Genomic DNA, 21,265 nt, shown 5'->3' with positions numbered 1-21,265 from the left:
CGATTTTCAGTGCACTGGCTCGGCCACATCGAATCCCGCTTCACTTGAGCGTGCTCCTCACCTCTTGTCAGGCAATTAGATAAGACAAGCCGCTCAGTGTAGGTAATGTTATTCGTTTTTCAAGCAAACAAAAGTGTCCTCCTATAAACGAGAAGAGCGTTTGATTGGTATGTTTAGCAAACCCTGCGGGTCACCGCCCGGTGCTTGCGTAGGCGGTTGCGCAAATTTGACGCCAGGAGATTGGAATAAAAACATATTGGAGTAGTTTTACGTTATAGGGCTCCAGTGTCGCTATGTCGACGTGAAATGTTGCGAATGAGCCCTGCGATCGTGTTTCATTCCCAAAGCAGAGCTGGCTCTGATTTACTCGCACGTCAAAACGTTTTATGACTAAGTCGTGAGATCGTGTCCCTTCCTGCGATGGCTGTGGTTATATATATATATATATATAAAATTGAATTAAAGAAATTCTAAAATTTTAAGTGCCGAAACCCCCACACGATCATTAGGCACGCCTTAGTGGAGTACTCCGGAATAATTTTAACCACCTGGGATCCTTTACCGTGCACCCAGATCTAAGTATACACGATCGTTTTTACGTTTCGTCTTTGCCGGGGTCGAAACAGCGACCACGAGCTCAGAGCGCAACGCTTTAGCCACTGGGCTAACACATCGGGTGGTTATATGAAAGATGCATAGATATGTAAGGCTTGTTGTTGCATTAATGTAGGCACTTATAAAACTAAAGCTAAAAAAGATACAAACAGTGATTGGAGAGCGCTGGGCTAATCGAGCTCGCTGTCAGAGCAGATGCATGAAAATGAAGCTATTCTAGCCGGAGCGTAGCAGGCGGCAAAGGCTAATCCCCCGACTGACGTCACCGCAGTGCCGTTCGCAGCGACGCCATCGGTCATGCAAGAGCTTAAAAACACATCACGTATGCGATAACTGTATCAATGCAATGATTATTTTAGAGCATCAGTTGCCTTACATGCACTGCTCTTATATTAGTAAACATCTTAAGACCGCTAATTTGAGTTGCCCCTCTATGCGGCTTAATTGGAGTTGACCAACTACGAAGGATCTTGATGAAGTGTTTACTGCGCGTGCTTGTCGGCCGAATATTGAAAAAATGAAAGTATCTTTACGATTCGAAACTGAGACGAGTGACCCACTGACATCAGCTACCGCTTCGGTTAGCGGCAGCTGTAGGCTCTCGCGTTCACACGATGACGACAGACAATTACGTCACCCGATGAGGAAAATCGCCCCACTCACCAGTTTCTCGGCGGGTACAGTTGATTCGTGCTCGTCGCGACCAGCGTCGTGGTGCTGTCATTGCTATTTTCGAAATTCCATTTTTTTGCGTTTCACAATCCAGAAAACAATCCAAAGCACGGTAGGCGAGTGGCCGGGCAGGGTATAGTACCGTGCAGAACAGCGATGATTTCATGCCAGGTTTGTTTGGGTTGGCGGCGGCGTTCAACCAGCAGGGCACGGGGCGGGTCGTTGCGATGGCGTGCGATGTGGTTGGGGGGAGAGGAGAGACGTGTAGAAAGGCAAGGGGAAGTCGAGGGGAAGTAACGAGAAAGGGAGGGTGAGAAGACGCCACGGAAGCAAAGGAGACAAGAAGCAAAGGAGACAAGGGGAGAGGTAAAGGAATCACGATGACAAGAGAGATTGAAGCACACAGAGAGGCAAGGCAACATAACGCAAGATGCAGAACGAAAGGATCAAGGAACGGACGAAAAGAGGAAATGAGCGTGGAGAACATGGGACGTAAAGAATGCACAGGACAGAAAGGATCGATCAAATAATGCGTTGAAGATAAGAGCAGGGAGAGAGCAGGAAACAAGTGAAAGGAATGGGATTCCATGAGTGAAAGGAGGACATTAGAAAGATTATATATATATAGGGAGAGGGGGAAATATACGGCAAATGTGAACGTGCGGATAAAAAGTGTAACGTTTAACGCACGAACAGCAGGATGAGAGGGAGTTTGACACGGGAAAAGGCACCGTTCCACGCAAAGGAAGCAAGATGAACAACGTTATGGAGAAGGATGGAGAGTGAACAAGCGCAGGCAGAAGAGATAACAAGAAGCGTTGAAAGCAGGGCGGCAAGCAGTGTCGTCGACAGACAGCAAAACGTTTTACGACAAGGAAGGCAAGCGCGCGAGCAGGAAGAAAAGAAAAAAGGCAAGAAAGAATGAAAGAAAGAAGGAAGGAAAGCGGGGTGGGAAAGAAAAAAAGAAGAACAAAACAGCCATTAGCATCGATCAGACGTGAAGGGCGAAAATAAAATTGCGACAACGCTGCACAGAGAAAAGGCAAACAAGAATCTACTGAACACATAATGTAAAACAAAACATAAGGTGTTGCATAACTTGAACCCAAAGTAATCAACCACTGAACTTGCAGAAACGAAACTAAAACGATTAGCCTTATCGTGTGCACGGGGTGTTAGGCATCACTTGCAGATAAGCGAGGCCCAACAAGACGCCACACACAGCACACAAACAGCATACGAAGGCAGGAAACACAGGGAGGTGGGGGTGCTCATGAGAATATATATGAATGCTGGAGGTGTCGGAAAACTCGTAATATTGATGTCAGCGCTTACAGCGTGCCTCGCAGGCGAGTAAGAGTTCCTCGTGCTGTAAGGAACCGGGCTGTCCCGATTAAGCGCGCGATGTGCGCCTATTTTAGCGTACGCGAGTGTAATTCCACCAGAATAAGGTATCTGACACGCAGGCTCAGAAAACAATCTGCGTGACGGATATTCCTTCGTCACGATACTAAACCATACATTCTGCTTAATCGGCCCCTGCTGTGTCCATAGAGTACGATGTTAAGAAATGCAACAGGCTAAACCGAGCGCCGCATTCGATTTGTAATTAGGGAGGTGTGATCTTTCGTGACTATATACAAACCGGAAGGCTGCAACCGCTGTTTGGTGGCCAGGCGGAGTCCTTTGAGATCCAGCGAGGCTACATATATAGCGGCTCTGCAACCCGAAATTTGCTGCAACCTAATGCGACAACCCAATAGTTTGTTTTATTCCTCTGATAGAACAAACTGCTCCATCAACGGAAGAGCAGTTCCAACAGTCCACGGTGGCTCTGTGGCTATCCCGTTTAGCATCGGAACCCTAGTTCGCGGTTTCGATCCGCGGCGTTGATTGCAGCATTCCGACGGGGGCGGAGTGCAGAAGCTACCGCGTGTGGCTGGGGTCGGGTGCCAGATACAGTATATACCGCAGGCGGCCGAAATCAATCCAGACTCCTTCACTGCGGTATCTCCGACAGCACACCCGTGCTGGTTTCGGACGATAAACCACATCAACCAGCGAGTCTACACGTCGCAGAGTGATCATCGTGAGCAAATGCATCGTCACTGTCATCTGGCACGAATACACATCGGAAATGGGTGGTTTAGATAAAAACGCGTGGATGCAGCACATTACAGACATAGTCCACGGGCTGACTTCGCCGTGATTCTTTGTGCACGCAGGTTAGACGTTATCCAAGCGGCTATCCGCCGATTTTGCCAAGAGAAAGCATACTTGCTTCTTCTCAGCGCCAACTTGAAACTAATAAGACCACCTTTGCTCTTTCAAGAGCATTGCTTGATGATTTCAGCCGACACCGTCAGTTCGTCGCAGGTAACAAGCGAAAAAGTCCAGCGTATACTAACGGCGGTCGTCTCAAGCGAAGCTTCATGGCCTTCGCTGCTTACGTTCTTCTCGATCGATAGACCTGCGCTTGCAAATATTACGATTACGACCAAGACATTGGCCGATTCCCCATTTCCCCGTTTTCCTAGCGCGATACTGCAGAACCGAAAGAGCTACAAGCAACCGCTTGTTTCTTTCGTCGTGTTTATGCACATCTGAGCAGCCCAAACACGAGGGGTGTCCCCGTTATTTTGTGCACCGGCCGTTGGAAATTTCGTCGAAAAGTTTTGGTAGAGTCCACATGAACGATACTCAATCTTCAGGGTCTGCAGCCGACAGTTCATCCTTTCCATGGAGCAGACGTCGCGTTATAGCAGCCTGCTTTGAAACTTTTCCTCGGCGCAGCTACCGAAATAAACTTACAACCCAGAGCGCCAACTGTCTCTGAATACTACTTGGCAATGCGCCCAAGTTCCCACGGCAAATCATCAAGAAGGAATATAAGCTCCGGCAGACCCCAGTCGTAGCGGATGGTTTGCCTCCCTGCTTTCCAAGTCCGGCGCGGTTTTCAAGGGCGTCCGCGATCACGGTCGGCGAAACACGCAATATGTATGCACATACTCAAGCGGCACGGAGCGCATTCCTGGCGCGATAGCGAAAGTGCATAGGACGCACAAACGTGCCTACTACGCTTCACACACACACACACACACACACGCACACACGCACACACACACACACACACGCACACACACACACACACACACACACACACACACACACACACTTTCGAGTTATCTCGACAGCGGTGAGACGTACCACGTCGCCCCGTTGCGCCATGCGCCATTTTTATCGTCTAACATACGTATTGCGTAAGTTCAACCACGGTCAGGTTGTGGTATGTTGCGGCATAACCATCTTTTCGTATACATACGAAGAAGACGAGGGCAATTAGGCAGAAAATTTTCCGGATGGCGTATAAGTATGCTAACGTAAGTACGTTAGTACGACTGATTAGGTTTGGACACGCCGCGATCGCACGCACATTTCTCTTGCGCGAACGCTGGCTAACCATTCGAGACGTTTGGTGCAAGCACGATATTGCACGCGTGCCAGTTTCCATTATGCCAGAGACGCGGGAAAAGAATAGACGAACCTTATCGCTGCTTTTCGCGTCGCAACTTCTTTCTGCAGACACGTGTAACACATCTCTCACCACTCTTACATCGACAGAAATCGAACATCCCCCTCGTGCTCGAGACATCGCCACGTCGACGTCTAGCAGAACGAATGATCAGCTGGGCGAATTCCGGCATAGCTCGTAAACAGTGCCGTTAATATGCATTAAAGCTGTAACCTGTGCCACGTATAAACATAGGCATTACAGTAGATTACACGTTGCATAGCATGACAATAAAGACAATTGTACGCATAGCATTTAGACGTGTAGAAGTTATTACCTGAGTCCGTGAAGCTTCGGTTCACATAAGTTTGAACAAATGAGTTTTCATTTGCATAAACTACTTTAGCAAAGAAGAACAACTTGTGTCACTGAACCAAATTCGTTTGTCAGCGTTGGCGTTTGCATGCGTTAGAAGAAACAAATAATAATAAAGAAATGATCGCGTAGCTGTTCTTCACCGCAGACCTCCATTGCTTTACAGAAAAAACTCAATTAATTCTGCGTCGGAGCGCTAGAGTGGTCACGTAGTGTCAAACAAGTGCTGCGTTCTGGGCGGCTTTGCCGGCCCCGCCGGCGCAACTGGAAGCTCCAATTACTTTGAGAGATGGCGGAGCCGGTAGACCGCTCATCGCACTCTCTCGCGCGCCCAAGACAAGCAAACAGGCGAAGAAATCCCCAGCGCTGTCGACGGTCTTATAAGGAACGAGCGCGAGCGGCGGCGTGATCAATGAGACAGCGGGAGGCCGAGACCGATGGGCTGAGAGTGGACCCTCGGGTTCCAGCTACCGTCCATCTTGTTAATACCGTGCACTGCTGCGGGAACGAGGAGTCGCCAAGAGGCGGTAATTAATGCGCTGCGGAAAGTGAGTGCCGAGTTTCGACGGTATCGGGACGCGGCGTATCGGCTACTTCACAGCCAACTACGCTTGCGCTGTTGTTTTATCAAAGTACAATGTTGGGACAGTTGGTGCGTAGCTACGCAAGTTTGTGGCGCAATATTGTGTCGGTGAACTTTGCATTTCTATCAGCCTTCCGCGTGGGACTTCGTGGCGGCGTCTGGTTTTGTGCTGGAAAGCGGACGAAGCATTAGCGGATGTATATAGGCTACGTAGGCTGCTGAGTACCGCCAGTATGCACCGTTATATGCAGTGTGGAGAATCCATACCTGTAGTTTCTGCCGGCTAATCCCTTTGTGGAGCTACTGTTCAAGCGGCAACAGGCATCCACAGGTATCTACGGCACGCAAGGACGTTATCGATGCTTTCACGTGACGCAGGCTTTCGTGCATCTTGCCAGGCGTCCGTACGTGGCAAAATGTTAGTTCGCCATCCATGAACGACGGTTGCACAGACACGGCACACGCACAGTGCGAATCAAGCTTGTTCTATAGTGGTCAAGTGGCCGGCTGCGAATGCTTCTGGGTGCCAGAGCTGTTTGTTCCGTAGCGCATGGATCAAGCATGCCGCACGAGCATGCTTGGCCGCATCGCTTCATCGGCCAGCGCTTTTTTTCTTTTCTTTTTCACGCGAACGATGGCGGCCAGATCGGCCGATTGACTACTTAAGACAAGTGCTATTGCCACCGTATGTACTTGGCCTCATCGTATTATATGATTACTATCGCAGTTTTCATTCCTGTTCGCTGCATACCTTCCCCGATCCGCACGGAGTAAAAACCCAGTCGACGGAAGTTCTCTCGGCTAAGCAGACTGCCTATAACTTGCTAAATTTTTTCTCTCTGAAAATCCGGTTAGTATTACAAAGCCGTGTCCAATGTAGCTGATATAGGGATGCCTGTATACGACACTACGATATTTTACATGCGTTTTTGTCTATCGTCTCGAGCTTTCATCTTCGACTTTTGTACCCCAAAAAAAAAAGAAGAGTGTTGAAATGTTACCAATGAAACTACAATGGTCTAACGAGAAAGACAGACGCAGTACTTCCAGTAAATACGGGAGAAACACGTTGAAGAAAGATGTAACCATTACGCAGTTTGCTCGACGTCCATTGTATAGCTCCGAAGCCCTGCACCGTTCCTCAGACCTGCCAGGTACACGCCCTGTCTCGCCAGTTCCCGCGGTCGCCTCGCGCTCTCTCCTCTTTTGCCTCCCACTCCAGCCGCGGCTCCCGATTTCGTCCGAGTGGCGGCATGAACGTTGCCCAATGAGCAAAGGGTCGGTCTTCGGGCGGGAATTAATCTGGCGAGTCCCCGCCACATCGCGCTTTTGTTCTCTCACTCCACGCTCGACCCACGGCCTACCCTTTCTCTTAGAGCTAACCCGTCTCGACCGGGCGACGCAGCGACGACCCGGCCAGAGTGGCGCCCTCCTCAAGGTAGTGACGAAAGGGCATCGTGCCATCCTCACCCCCCGCGCTTTTTCATTTCACACAAACAGGACGAAAAGGAGCACGACAAAGGACCCAGCAGCGAAAATAGAGACGCGAGAATTCGTTGATTTTTAGGATCGGGATTCCCGAATCGCATACGTGTCGTCACCTGGCGAACGCCGACGGCGCTGGCGCGGATGAACGACGCTGAACGAGGTAGGGATTGCTCCACAATTTTGCACGGTGCGGGGGAAAAATTGGCAGTGGCTTAGCTCGGCTTTGCCAGGATATACGTAGCGAAAGCTAAGGCATAGCGTGGTTAGCCTTGATTAATCTTGATTGCAAGTCCAGGTTAGTCTGGTTGTCTAGCTATAATGCTGCATTTAGCCAGTCGTTCGGCGCGCTGTTCGTCTGTTTCCTGGGCGATTCGTTTCCTTTTCGTCTCGTTCCGATGTCGATTCCAGGCCTCCTCCTGCTTATCAGAATCGTCACCGTCCATATTGCTGCCTCAACTGTGGTTGCGGCGCACGCGAGCCCTCCTTTTAAAAAATAATAATAATAATATTTGGGGTTTTACGTGCCAAAACCACTTTCTGATTATGAGGCACGCCGTAGTGGAGGACTCCGGAAATTTTGACCACCTGGGGTTCTTTAACGTGCACCTAAATCTAAGCACACGGGTGTTTTCGCATTTCGCCCCCATCGAAATGCGGCCGCCGTGGTCCTTTTCAATCCTCCGACATGTTATCAGGCGCGAGACGCTGCTGGCGACGCGAGCGGAGGCGAACGCAATGACGAGGAACGCGGTCTGACGAGGAACGCAGTGTGACGTCATGTGCCTCCTCGGAGCACGGCCGCGGCGAAATCGCAAGTTCGCGGCCAGTAAAGGTTTCGCTTTAAAAAGGGTGATCGAAAAACAAGCGCACAAAGTGGCTGGCCGCGAAGTAGTCGAAACGCGGTCCGACGGATGCCGCGGCCGGCATCCGTCAGCAACCTCGGCGGTCGCTACGCGGCTGCGGCGTCATTGTGCTTAGGCGCATGTAGCCGCGGTGGCGTACGTTCCGTTGCGCGCCGTTATATGTAAAAAATGGCCGCGTAAGGAGACTGCAGTGCACGTAAAGAGATCACTTTCGTCCATAGATAGAGTTTTGGTCTGCACATTCTCATAAACTGTTACGTTTCATCGTTGCTGGCGAGGAGGCAACGCTGGAATGTTCGACTTCGTCATTTCGATTGGGCACACCACAGGGTCCACTTGTTTCGAACAAGGTCGTATGCAGGTTCAATGGTGTGCACATTACAAAGGAAATACACTCACGCAAGTCCTACACGCCCTACAGGGCTTACACGCACGCACGCTTGTCAGAAGTTCCGGCTGCTTTCCTTTGACACAGGTACCGGATCCCCAGCGTTGCCTATAGAAACAACGCAAAGCCCTGGACTTCGTCTCTTTATACATTGACTCAATAAGTTTGCTCTGGAAACTGGGACCGAACCACATTATTTCATCAAGAATGTGTGTGCGCGCGCGTGTGCGCGTGCATATGTGCGTGCTTTCTTCTGTGCATCAAACATCAACTTCTAACAAAATTATCTGCCCACATCGCCTAGGACACTGACTCTGCTGCCGATATACCCTGCAGAGGTGAAAATACGCTAGCTAACCAGGTCGCTTTTCAATTAAGAGCTTTCTCTCTCTCTATTTCTCTCTAACTAATCCCTACTCTTTCAAACAATATAACTCACGCATGACCAGTACAAAAGCTGTCAACTGAACTCGAGGGGAATGCGTACACGGAATACCTAAATGCATATAGCAGTGTGCTAGTTCTTTTTCTGCACTTCTTAAAAGGTATCACGAAACACGTATTCCCCATTTACCTTACAATCCCTGACATGCACAAAAAGTCTGATATGTCTGTTTCGGCAATATTCCAAGTGGCTCAGTCTCACATGTTCGAAAAGTTTCCAGATTATCTTCAAGTATTCACAGATGCATCTGTACACAACGACGGTCAAGGCGTCTCTGCAGCTTCTTTCTGCCCTTCAACTCAAGTACGACGTATCTTTCAAATACCTCATCCTACTTCGTCAACAACTGCGGAACTAGCAGCGATTAATGTTGCACTGAAATACGTGCAAGAGGAGTTAACTACATCGAAGGTTGTCATCTTTACGGACTCCCGTGCTGCCCTTAGCAGGTTACAACTCAGTGAGCTTGATTGTCCACTTGTGCGCAACACTACTGACTCTGCGAGCAAAATTACATCACGTGGGGTTTCACTCGTTGCTCAATGGATACCTTCACACGTAGGAATCGCCGGAAATGAAGAGTCTGATCGGCTCGCTTCAAGTTGCGCTCATAATAACTGTGACTGCCCAGAAATTTGTGCAAGCTTGATGACGCTAGTCTGCTGATTCGTCGCCACTTACTCAAGCAGCATCCAGATCAGCGCGTCGCAAATGGAACGTTCCCGCCGTGTGTGCGCGGTCGAGGCTTGCCTTGTCGCGCTAGAGCACAACTGCTCAAGCTGAGGGTTGGTTACGTGAACGTGCACGAACGTTTATACAGACAAGGGCGTGCGGAAAGTCCATTGTGTACGTCTTGTGGCTGCTACGAGACACTTCAGCACCTTATATTTGAGTGTCCCACTTTCAGTGCGCAGCGCATGTCGCTGGTGAGAAACTATCATCTCCTTGGCCTGCGGTGTGCGACACTCGAGGAATGTTTATACCCCAGTGGTTGTGCGTCTAGACGGGATCAGGCCCATCGCGCCCTACTAACCTTTCTAGAGTTTACTAAGTTAAGTTCACGTTTGTAGCGTGAACATTCAACATTCTGTAGTAGTGTGACCTTCAGTGACCGGCCCTACTGTGTGTGATCTGTACTGTGTTCTAACGCTTCTTCCTTCGCAGATGGGAGGTGGCGGGTTCAAACACCTTGTAGTGTATATTGGGAACCGGTGATTACGTGAAACGGTGATTACGTGCAGCTTTACTTGGCGTCTTATCGTGGAGAACACAATTAGCTGCATAGCGAACAAGCCATGGATGTGGTTGATAATTGTGGAGGCTGTTCGACGCGGCGTCACTTTAATTCCGGCTGCAGAGTAGAAACTCGGCTGAACAACGTGCGTAGCGTACTGTGTTCTACTCTAGTCTTCAGATTTGTCCTGTTGCTCTTTCTTTCCTCTTTCCTCCCCTCCTTCCTATATTCCATTTCTGTGTTGCTGTCGCCTCCCTTCAGAAGAGTAGGCAGGCGTTGTGCCCCTTCGTGTGGCAGTTGCCAGCCTGCTCCTCGCTTTCCCTTTCTTGTTAACTGTGTATATGTGTATATGTGTTCAGAACAAATAATATTAATTTTCAGGTTAACCGTGTGAGTGAAAAGACTAGACCGCTAGTGGTGTAGGCTACGTCAACGGCATCATTTGGTCTAACCCGCCATACTGGAAATTCCGACACAAATACAAACGCGCCCACGTTTTATTTTTGCTGCCATCCCGCGCTTCATATGGTAAACTGCAGTTTGTATGTTTTTTATGGATTATTGTACTGCGAGTTTACAAAATATTTTTGTAATGCTCTGTTGTTTGTATTGTTTGCATAAGAGTGCATCCTATGCGCATGCATAGTACATATGTACGCTACCTATATACAGTATGTTACATGTGTCTCATCTCCACGCCTAATGCGTAAAATAATGTTGATGCATAAGTTACACGTGCCAGAAAGTCGGAGCTTCACAGTACCGTGTTTATAAAACACCAACTCTTCATGCGACGGGCAGTAGCAGATTAGTGCGCCAATATCTCATTCTTATCACGTCAATTAAAGAACAACTCCGTCTATAAGCGCGTGCAAGGTCATTAGCTCGCAGCCTCCGTCGTTTCTCAGTCCTTTGAGTCGTCACTGCGTTTCCTACTTTAGCGCACCTTCTAGGGGAAAAAAGATATCAGTATTTTTTCTTTAAAAAGGAAGAACGAAGAAGTGCCGGTCACCCACCTGTCGTCCTGCAGGACGTTGATGAGCTTGGGGTCCCTGATGGCGTATCGCGCGGGCCTTCGGCAGGGCGACGACACGGCGTACAGGGAGGCGATGCCGCCCTCGCTCACGTAGCCGCTCGACTCCTCGGTGCTGCAGGCGCGCGGCGCCCGCAGAACGTCGCCGTCGCTGACGTATCCGGCCGAGAGCTCGGCGTAGTCGGCGTGCTGCTGATGCTGCTGCTGCTGCAGGTGCTGGTACGTCGGGTGGTGCAGAGCCACCGAGGCGGTCGTCGGTCTCTGGGCGCCGTACAGCCGGGCGATGTCCTGGGACGCGGCCAGCATGTTCTTCGCCACACGCTGCACGTCCGCCTGGGTCACGCGGGCAGAGAAAAAAGTTGAAGCGCATTGTTTCCCGTAACATTTGCGTGAGATGACAGAGAGCCCGCATAAGTACAGGTGCGCAGCTGGCCTGTACACAGCGCCGTACAGACACAGTACGTAAGCTTGAAAAGCATCTTAACCTTGTCAGATGTATAAATACAAAAAAAAGGAAATGAGGCGAGGCATGACGAACGGAATGCACTGCAGCAGAATGCAAGCTTCAGCTCTTTAACCACATGCAGTTGATCAAGCGCCTTCACGATGCCAGGCGCGGCGCTTACCGAGTCGAAACAGTGAGAGTGCGTGATAATGTAAAGTTTTACCTTTTGCAATCAAGGAAAAACATGAAACCGAGAAATATGGTAAGCGTCGTGCCAGGGAAATCAAAGGCAGTGCTTGAGAACCACAACAATCGTGAATCCCGCTTGTGATGATATACTCCTGAATCATAATTGCCGATTATGACAGATTTGTACACTGCATTCCTAGATCTGTGTATGAAAAATGAAAACACAGGCCCAGTGGGCCTGCAGGCAATACGGACGACAATATATATTGTTGCTGAGCAGGATAATCTCATCTGCAAACCGAAGGTTGTGAGGATATTCCCCGTTGATCCTGTCTCCTAAGCCTTTCCAAGCAAACAGCTTCAATACTTTTAAGCATGCAGTGAATAGCACTGGAGCCATTGCATCTGCTTGCCTGACCCCTTTCTTGGTATGTAGTTTTCAGCAAAGTTCAGTTTAGCTTTTTTTTTTACCTTACAGACTCCTCCAGGCGGTATTTTATAAGGGTTGGGATTCACATGCCTCTAGGCCCTTGTGTTTCAAGGGCTCTGGCGAGGCAGTAGTGCTCCAGGCAATTTTAGCATCTAACATATTTTGTATATTGCATCATTCTTTCCCAATGCATTTTCTTTAATTATGGGGTGTAGCGTGCCAAAACCACTTTCTGATTATGAGGCACGCCGTAGTGGAGGACTTCGGAAATTTCGACCACCTGGAGTTCTTTAACGTGCACCTAAATCTAAATATACGGGTGTTTTCGCATTTCGCCCCCATCGAAATGCGGCCGCTGTGGCCGGGATTCGATCCCGCGACCTCGTGCTCAGCAGCCCAACACTGAGCAACCACGGCGGGTTACCAATGCATTTTAGTGTTCACAGTACACGTCATTAATAATTCCCATAATTTTATTACGCGAAGATTTTACGCATTTTACGCCAACTCTTTTAGGCCCCTTTACATCCACGTCACATAAGCTTCACAGAACCCATCAGACCATTACGAACTCATTAACAATAGCTTGGCACTCTTTGGCCATACCTGGCCCTTGCGCCATTAAACATCAAACATTCTTAAGGGGTGGGATCACAAAATAATGATATAAGAACTTTTGCCATATAGCTCAGGATTACAGGTGATCGGTTACGGCTCTCAAAAAATCAGTAGGGCAGGTGACCACGGCGATGTCATGGCATATACCATTCCATTCCGTAGTTGCGCGGGGAAAGGAACAAGCAGAAAATTTGGCAGTATGGGCACGTGGTCTGATAAATTGAAGAACATTTTTTCTTGTCGGAAAGCACGGTAGCTGTAGAATGTTTGTATATATTTCCGAAGATATTCACGTATGCCTCCTGTACTCCTTGATTACGCAACGCCTCCATGACTGTTTGTATGTCTACTGAATCAAATTCGTTTTGATGATCTTTGAAAGCCATATAGACAGGTTGATTGTACTCCGCTGATTTCTCAAGCACATAAATGATGACATGGACGTGATCCATTGTAGAATATCGCTTCCTGAAGCCCACCTGTTATGTTGGTTGATTGAAGTCAAATGCTGCCCTGATTATGTTCAAGATTATCTTGGCGAATATTTCATGCAATACTGAAAGCAAGAAGATAGGCTTATATATCTTCAGTTATTTAACGTCTCCCTTATTATGGATTAATATAATGTGCGCATTCTTCGAGCTCTCTGGTACACTCGAAGTGGTGAAGCATTGCGTATAAGGGGCCGCATGCTGTTCCAGCAGGATGTCTCCTCTGTCTTTGATTAAGTAGACTGTTATTCCATCTTCTCCTGCCACTTTTTCCCGGATCATGTCTTTCAAGGACAATTTTTTTAAGGTCATTGAGTTTCTTTCTTTACAGGTACCTGCCTGAGAAATTTGACGTCAATTAGAGCATTTTTGACATGTTTTTACTGTTTCCGTTGTCGGCCATATTTAGTACCATAGCTGGGTGGCTACGCTGACAACGCCGGAATTTCGCTTAGTGAGGCGTATTATGATTTTGCCTTACAAAGTGTAATCTCTGTTAGAACGCAATTTAGTTATTGAAGTCATGTTGCGGTATTTTGCGGGAAAGTGCTCCTCACTTATATGAGAAAGTATGTTAGAAACAAGATTACACTTGTTGGTCCAGATTGCTTACTAAGGACACCTGCCTTCTTGTTTTCTGTTTTCTCACTTTTTAGTTGAACATGGCTAAAACTCAAGCACCTTGCTATGACACAAATGGAACTCCGCCTGTCATCCTGTCGGGTATGTGTACGCAATTCAAAATAGAAACTCGAAGAGAGAGAGATAAAGAGAGGAGGGAAGAAGGAAAGGCAGGGAGGTTAGCCAGACTGAGTCCAGTTTGTTACCCTACACGTGTGGAGGGGAATGGGAGTGAAAGAGAGAGAGAGAAAGAGAGAGAGAGAGAGAGAGAGAGAGAGAGAAAACATGAGTCTATACCGCACTTTCACATGCACTAAGCTAGGTGTAGGATGTCTATAGTGTGGCACTCAAGTCTGTTGCCTTCAGGTAGTGAAGACGCACTCGAACTGCTTTCTGGGCTAATGAACTGTGAGGCCAGGCTCTCAAGATCTTTGCTTCTGTAAATGGCCTGTCATCCAGTTTACTGAAAGGCATTTTCGCAAAAGCATATGCGTAGCGCCGTGCAGTCACCTGGAGACGCAGACACGCGGGTAGCCTCGCAGCCCGGTGACCGGACAGTCCCCGGGAGTAGCCGCTCCCGTACGGGGACGCCCTGGGGAGGGGCTGCATGGGAGGGATGTTGGCGAGAGCCTCTTCCATCTCATCTCCGTCTTTACCGGACGAAGAGTCCACGGAGTTAGCCCTAGGCACCAACTTGGTCTCGGCGGGCACCGACTTCACTGTAGACTCGACGCCACCCACCAGGCCACTTGTAGCGCTCGACTCGCCGTTCACGTTTACCTTCGCTTGGTCACCACTGCCAGCAAGCACGTTCTGACAACCGACATCGCTCTGCTGCACGACGTTGTTCTCAGGATGAGGCCCCGTTATCGTCAACCCGCCGTTGACGAGACCGCTTTGGTTGCCGCCGCGACTGTGCTGATTCTGCTGGTTCTGGTTGGCTGTCGCTATCACCGAAGAAGCCTTGTCCTCCTTGACCGAAACCACGGTGGATAGAGAAGACTCAGTCGAAGACGCCGTCACCGAGTCCTTGCTGAACGAATGCTGACTGCTCATTATGGGAGACACCATTGCTATGCTGAGGCCCTGGACCTGCGTCTTCTTGGAGCGATCACTTTTGGGCAGGGTCTCGGTTCGAACGCCACCGTTCGTGTCGCCGGAGTACGGTGTCGTCTGCTCCTGCTGCTCCTGGCAACCACTGTCGTCAGCGAGAGGCTGGTTATTGGACTCAGTGTCGACGATGTCGGGTTGCTTCAGAGCAGTGACTTCACCTCCGGTGGGACTGATAGGCACGCTGCCATTCTGTTTGATGTCACTTCTAATCTTCTCCGATTGAGCAAGTCCGATGGAAGTCAGGTCCTCCCTGGACTGCTTCGCCGTCCCCTTCACCGCAGCGGTGGGCTTTGGGATACCGCTGCCCGGGTTGTTCAGTTGCGCAGCCGTGTTCATTTCCGCCTCTTGGTGCTTCTTGTCTTCGCATGCGTTAGGACCGTTAGGCACGGGCTTGGAATCCTGCGCTTTCGGGGACGGGAACTTCTCGGGTTTGACGTGCGACGCGAGTTCGTGGCCACTGCTGACGGGTCGCGGGTTCCCGCTGCCAGCGTTGGGCCTACGCGTTGCAGTCCTGTTGAGGGTCTCGGTGGACGGAGAGGACCGGGGTAGACCGGAACGGACGGTTTCGGAAGAGCCTGCAACAGAAGCCAGCGAGAAAAAGTCAATCTTATCTTTATCGAGCAGGCCAACAAAAATATTTGCAATAGAGAAAGCGAGATTTGAAGAACACAACGGAGCGTTTCGATGACTACCGAGTGGGTAAAAAGTGATAAAGAAACGTTGTTTCATTGTACATTTGAACGGCTGTCTTAATTTTACAAATGCATTCACGCTGTTGTAGGTGGAAAAACGGTTCATGTGAGTTTGGGTGCACTCAAAAGCCCCGCGCGGTCAATGCTGCTCCGGAGCCCTCCCCTACGACGCATAATCTTATATAGCCCCTTTATTGCAACTGGACCTTAAACAAACAAATAAATAAATCAATACTTATGGAGTAATCGATACGTGTGGAATAATGTGTATGAAATAATGCCATACGTATTATATATTCGAGAAAGCATTAGGCGGCACTCCACAGCTTCGGGTAGTGAATCGTGTTGGGCTTGTTTCACTCGTGGCAAAAAGAGCCGTTATGCTTGCAGTGCTAGATGCAACGGAAACAGCACAGCTGATAACAGAGTTCTAGCTTGACGTGAACTACAACAGCAGCGCTGGTAGCGACATCTCGCGACGCTTTGTCCAACCACAACGCGTGAGATGTTTTTGTTTTACATGGCTGTTCTTCTCGAAGAAAGAAGGAAATGTTGTCTGTCAACAATTACGCTGCCACCACTTTATACCAGCAGCAAAGTAGAATATGGTTGCATTGGTTGGTCACTGTACATAGATCTATGCACTCTCCGAAAAATTTCTGTGCCACCAATACAGCCACTCCCGTTTACGTCTCCGTATTCCGCCTCCGCATTCCGCAGTGGCTAAGCTTTAACGGAGAAGCTATAACTTTCAACTGCCTCGTGGAACAACGTGCGAATTGACCAAAATTAAGCCTCATGCCGAATCGTGGGACGAGATTATGTAGAATTTTAACATAGCGCAAAAAAAAATAATAATACCGCTCTGCCATCATCATCATCATCATCATCATCATCAGCCTAGTTACGCCCACTGCAGGGCAAAGGCCTCTCCCATACTTCTCCAACTACCCCGGTCATGTACTAATTGTGGCCATGTTGTCCCTGCATACATCTTAATTTCATCCGCCCACCTAACTTTCTGCCGCCCCCTGCTACGCTTCCCTTCCCTTGGAATCCAGTCCGTAACCCTTAATGACCATCGGTTATCTTCCCTCCTCATTACATGTCCTGCCCATGCCCATTTCTTTTTCTTGATTTCAACTAAGATGTCGTTTACCCGCGTTTGTTGCCTCACCCAATCTGCTCTTTTCTTATCCCTTAACGTTACACCCATCATTCTTCTTTCCATAGCTCGTTGCGTCGTCCTCAATTTCAGCAGAACCCTTTTCGTAAGCCTCCAGGTTTCTGCCCCATATGTGAGTACTGGTAACACACAGCTGTTATACACTTTCCTTTTGAGGGATAGTGGCAACCTGCTGTTCATGATTTGAGAATGCCTGCCAAACGCACCCCAGCCCATTCTTATTCTTCTGGTTATTTCAGTCTCATGATCCGGATCCGTGGTCACTACCTGCCCTAAGTAGATGTATTCCCTTACCACTTCCAGTGCTTCGCTACCTATCGTAAACTGCTGTTCTCTTCCGGGACTGTTAAACAATACTTTAGTTTTCTGCAAATTAATTTTCAGACCCACCCTTCTGCTTTGCCTCTCCAGGTCAGTGAGCATGCATTGCAATTGGTCTCCTGAGTTACTAAGCAAGGCAATATCATCAGCGAATCGCAAGTTGCTAAGGTATTCTCCATCAACTTTTATCCCCAATTCTTCCCACTCCAGGCCTCTGAATACCTCCTGTAAACATGCTGTGAATAGCATTGGAGATATCGTATCTCCCTGTCTGACGCCTTTCTTTATAGGGATTTTGTTACTTTCTTTGTGGAGGACTACGGTGGCTGTGGAGCCGCTATAGATATCTTCCAGTAGTTTTACATATGGCTCATCTACACCCTGATTCCGTAATGCCTCCATGACTGCTGAGGTTTCGACTGAATCAAACGCTTTCTCGTAATCAATGAAAGCTATATATAAGGGTTGGTTATATTCTGCACATTTCTCTATCACTTGATTGACAGTGTGAATATGGTCTATTGTTGAGTAGCCTTTACGGAATCCTGCCTGGTCCTTTGGTTGACAGAAGTCTAAGGTGTTCTTGATTCTATTTGCGATTACCTTAGTAAATACTTTGTAGGCAACGGACAGTAAGCTGATCGGTCTATAATTTTTCTATAGTCTATAGAATAGCTCTCGAAGATAGCTATTCCGGCGGCTAGCTACCCACGCTATGCGTACCGTCCTCGCACCTGTTAAAGCTTTTCCTAGACGCTAGAGCTATACTATTCCTGCGCAACCTTGAGCGATCGGAAAGCGCGTTTTCCACGCCTGGCCGGCGGAGAGGGGAGGCTTCGTTCCGGCTCTGCCATAGAATCCTTTAAAGATCCATTTCTAACCTGCATGCGACGTTGGCACCTTGGCGACCGATGACCCGGGCTGCTGTTGTTTGCCGGCTGCCCTGCCGAAAGCCTTTTTGGCGGGACCCTTGGCCGCCGACGAGGTGCTCTTGGACTGACCAGCCCCGTGGTCAGCACCGACGTCGTTCCCGGGAGTGGCGACCGAGGGTCCGTTGGACGAACCCCCGTTGCAGACGACGGCGGTTCCCGATTCTGACGCCTTGGCTTGGCTCGCGGCCTCCGAGCTTGAAGTCGAGCCGGGACCGTTGGGTGAGCCACCGGGCGCAGCGTCGCTGCATAGGCTGACAGACGAGTCGCTCCGTTCGCTGCGCGCCGAGCTGAAGCCCCCGCCGCTGCTCGGTCGCTTGGGGACTGCGTGGGAACAGTGGGAAGAACAACCGAGTCAAGGACGCCGAAAAGATGGGCAACAGGTGCGATTAACCACTGAAAATAGCACTTAGGACCTCTTTTAAAGCGAAGCTTTATATGGCTAGGCGAAACGAAAATGCGTCTGTCCGCGCCCGTGTACAGCAAACTATCATCGTCAGCAACGGCCGAGCGTCGTCGCCTTTTTCCACAGCTGGCTCCGTTACCGCTCATCATTCCAGCGTAGAATTTCACTTGTCTTCTGTCCTCGTCATGCGGAGGCAACATTTACGGGGGTACGAGCCATTGCTTAAATTAAGGGACACTAAACAGAAAAATGATTTCTTCTGCATCAGTAAATTACCTTTCCACGACACTAAAGACAGCACTCTTACCACAATAAGACGCTTGGTAAGCTAGAAAAAGCGCAAGAACGAAAGACGAGTGGCGACGCCTCCTTGAAGTTTCCGCACCTGGCCACTGCGACATCATGGATTTTTATGGCATCTTCAAGGGCCTACTTACTTATGCAGCGGTACAGATTGACTACATTGTGTTCTAAAGGGGACGAGGTATTAAACATAGCAAGTTTCGGGAACCTTTAATCAGCCAACGCGGCCCAAATGCGAAAACATACTTTGGAATCCTTGACGTCACACTGACGTACCAGCGTCGGGATTTCGGCACGAAATTCGAATACTGATACTTCGACCTTCATTTTTTCATCTAATAATGAATCTATTGTTTTGAAATGACTGCCTGCAGGGTTCTCAAACAATGCTTTATTAGTCTAAGCTGATTTATTGTTTCGCTTTAGTGTCCCTTTAAGGAGGTATGAGCCATTCATTGTCTTACGCGGCGGACAGGTTAATTTTGAAGCAACGTGATTCTGAACAATCGCAAGCGTCAATGGCGGACGGATGCTGCTAACAGTGCCGCCGAGCAAGCTCGAGACATTGAACGCAAAAGACAACGCTGGTCTGTGGGCACACCGTCACTGGCGTCGTTCTCTTCGCCGCAGGTGAATGTGTGTGCAACCTCATTGAGAAATAGAAATACGTAACCAATAATTGAGGAAGACTTTAATGCACCGTCGGGATTAACGCAGTGGTAAACACCGGGGCCGCACGTTTCTGCTTCGCTGCTTAACCATCTGTACGGAGTGTCTGGGTGGGGACTTTTTGTTCTTTCTTCATATTCCTGGCTATAGTCCGTCTTTTCATAATTTGTGATTGTCTTTTCTGCAGAAGTGTTATCTTCCCATCTTCGATTTCATGCCTAACTTTGAGTCGAATTTCAGCTACACTATCTGGGCCAGTGGTCCTGCTGGTCTATACTTTTGTGACTCTGAAAAACTTGCTGCCTTTTCTCTTTTCTCAGTCTACTTCTATAAATTGTACATATATTATGCACTGCTTCTTCTGGTAATGATTTCGTAATATGCAGTATTAACTCTGTCTTTTTGGCTGCCTGCCATGCGCTGCCAAAGCCTATGAGGCTTTGACAGCCCTGCAGAGTGGTGCTTTGTATTTATTATTGTCATTATTGTTGTTATTGTTACTATTGTTGTTGTTGTTATTGTTGTTATTATTGTTAGTGTTGTTATTGTTATTATTGTTATTATTATTATTATTATTATTATTATTATTATTATTATTATTATTATTATTATTATTATTATTATTATTAGTGTTGTTGTTGTTGTTGTTGTTGTCGTTGTTGTTGTTGTTGTTGCTGTTGTTGTTGTTGTTGTTGTTGTTACTGCGACTTTACTGCTACAGCTTTTTACTATTAGAGCACTCGAAAGCTCGAAATTAAATTTGTGCGTCCGTCCACGCCTTCCATTACGTCATCGTCGTGTAGTCATCATTGCAGCTTCTCATTCTCAGCTCTATCACCACCAAAGAAGAACAACAACAAGATATCTGATCTTCATCGCCACTAATGATGAAACTCTCTCCCATGCGGCAATGTGCGGTTGGGGGCTGAAGGCGCTGATCCCTGAGCTATCTTGCGATTTGCAAGCGACACACTGTTTTGTGCATTGCGTCGACTCTGAGAGCAGTGACCTGTGTGCGTGCAGCTCGGAGGCCACAGCAGGTAAAACTGTAGTGGACGAAAACGGCGTTGCGCGCGTCACGAGAAGATATTGTTCGTGAGAAGATTGCGGTGTGCACTGTGAGACGACTGCGACTGCCACAGTGAATGTGTTCAGATCAGCTGGAGTCACTTCTTATTAGAAGATGACGCACTCTTACTCCAATGGGACCAAACAAACAGGTTTTCTAATTGACGGAACGCGAGGAAGTTGGTGCAAATCGAGCATTGCCATTCTATTTCTGCGTCGGTCGCTGACCATATGCGGCCACTGCGGCTCGGGAATCGAAATCGCGACCTTGTGCATAGCGGCGTACTGCCTCTGTTGTTCCGCTATGATGAAGAAATTCCGGTCACTGTCCAAGTCAAGGTGAAAATAGCACAGAGACGTTTCGGAACCCGTACTTTTTCCTTTATCACACCAATATATATATATATATATATCTATATATATATATATATATATATATATAAACGACAAGAAAGGGGGTTAACCGAGGGGCCCGATTTTTATTAGTCATATCATGAGAAGCCAACAAACATTGACACCAAGGACACCATAGGGGAAATTACTTGTGCTTAATAAATGAAATAAAGAAACGTACGAT

General features: G+C 48.4%; 1 protein-coding gene across 6 annotated transcripts in view; it reads right to left on the bottom strand.

The window, feature by feature from the left end:
• Positions 1-21,265, bottom strand: part of LOC142568146 (uncharacterized) — a 326,673-nt gene that overhangs the window by 232,747 nt on the left and 72,661 nt on the right. For all 6 annotated transcript variants that reach the window (XM_075678219.1, XM_075678221.1, XM_075678222.1 and 3 more), the window contains exons 4-7: positions 18,195-18,566; positions 14,512-15,689; positions 11,191-11,540; positions 1,279-1,341 (exon numbers count right to left, since the gene is read on the bottom strand). In XM_075678219.1, the coding sequence (XP_075534334.1) occupies positions 1,279-1,341; positions 11,191-11,540; positions 14,512-15,689; positions 18,195-18,566 (1,963 nt within the window). The remainder of the gene's footprint in view (positions 1-1,278; positions 1,342-11,190; positions 11,541-14,511; positions 15,690-18,194; positions 18,567-21,265) is intronic.

This window comes from Dermacentor variabilis, unplaced genomic scaffold (genome assembly GCF_050947875.1).
Source record: "Dermacentor variabilis isolate Ectoservices unplaced genomic scaffold, ASM5094787v1 scaffold_17, whole genome shotgun sequence".
In the NCBI taxonomy this organism is placed as follows: domain Eukaryota; kingdom Metazoa; phylum Arthropoda; class Arachnida; order Ixodida; family Ixodidae; genus Dermacentor; species Dermacentor variabilis.
Note: the sequence above shows the minus strand (reverse complement) of the source record. Positions and strands in the feature narration are given on the sequence as shown.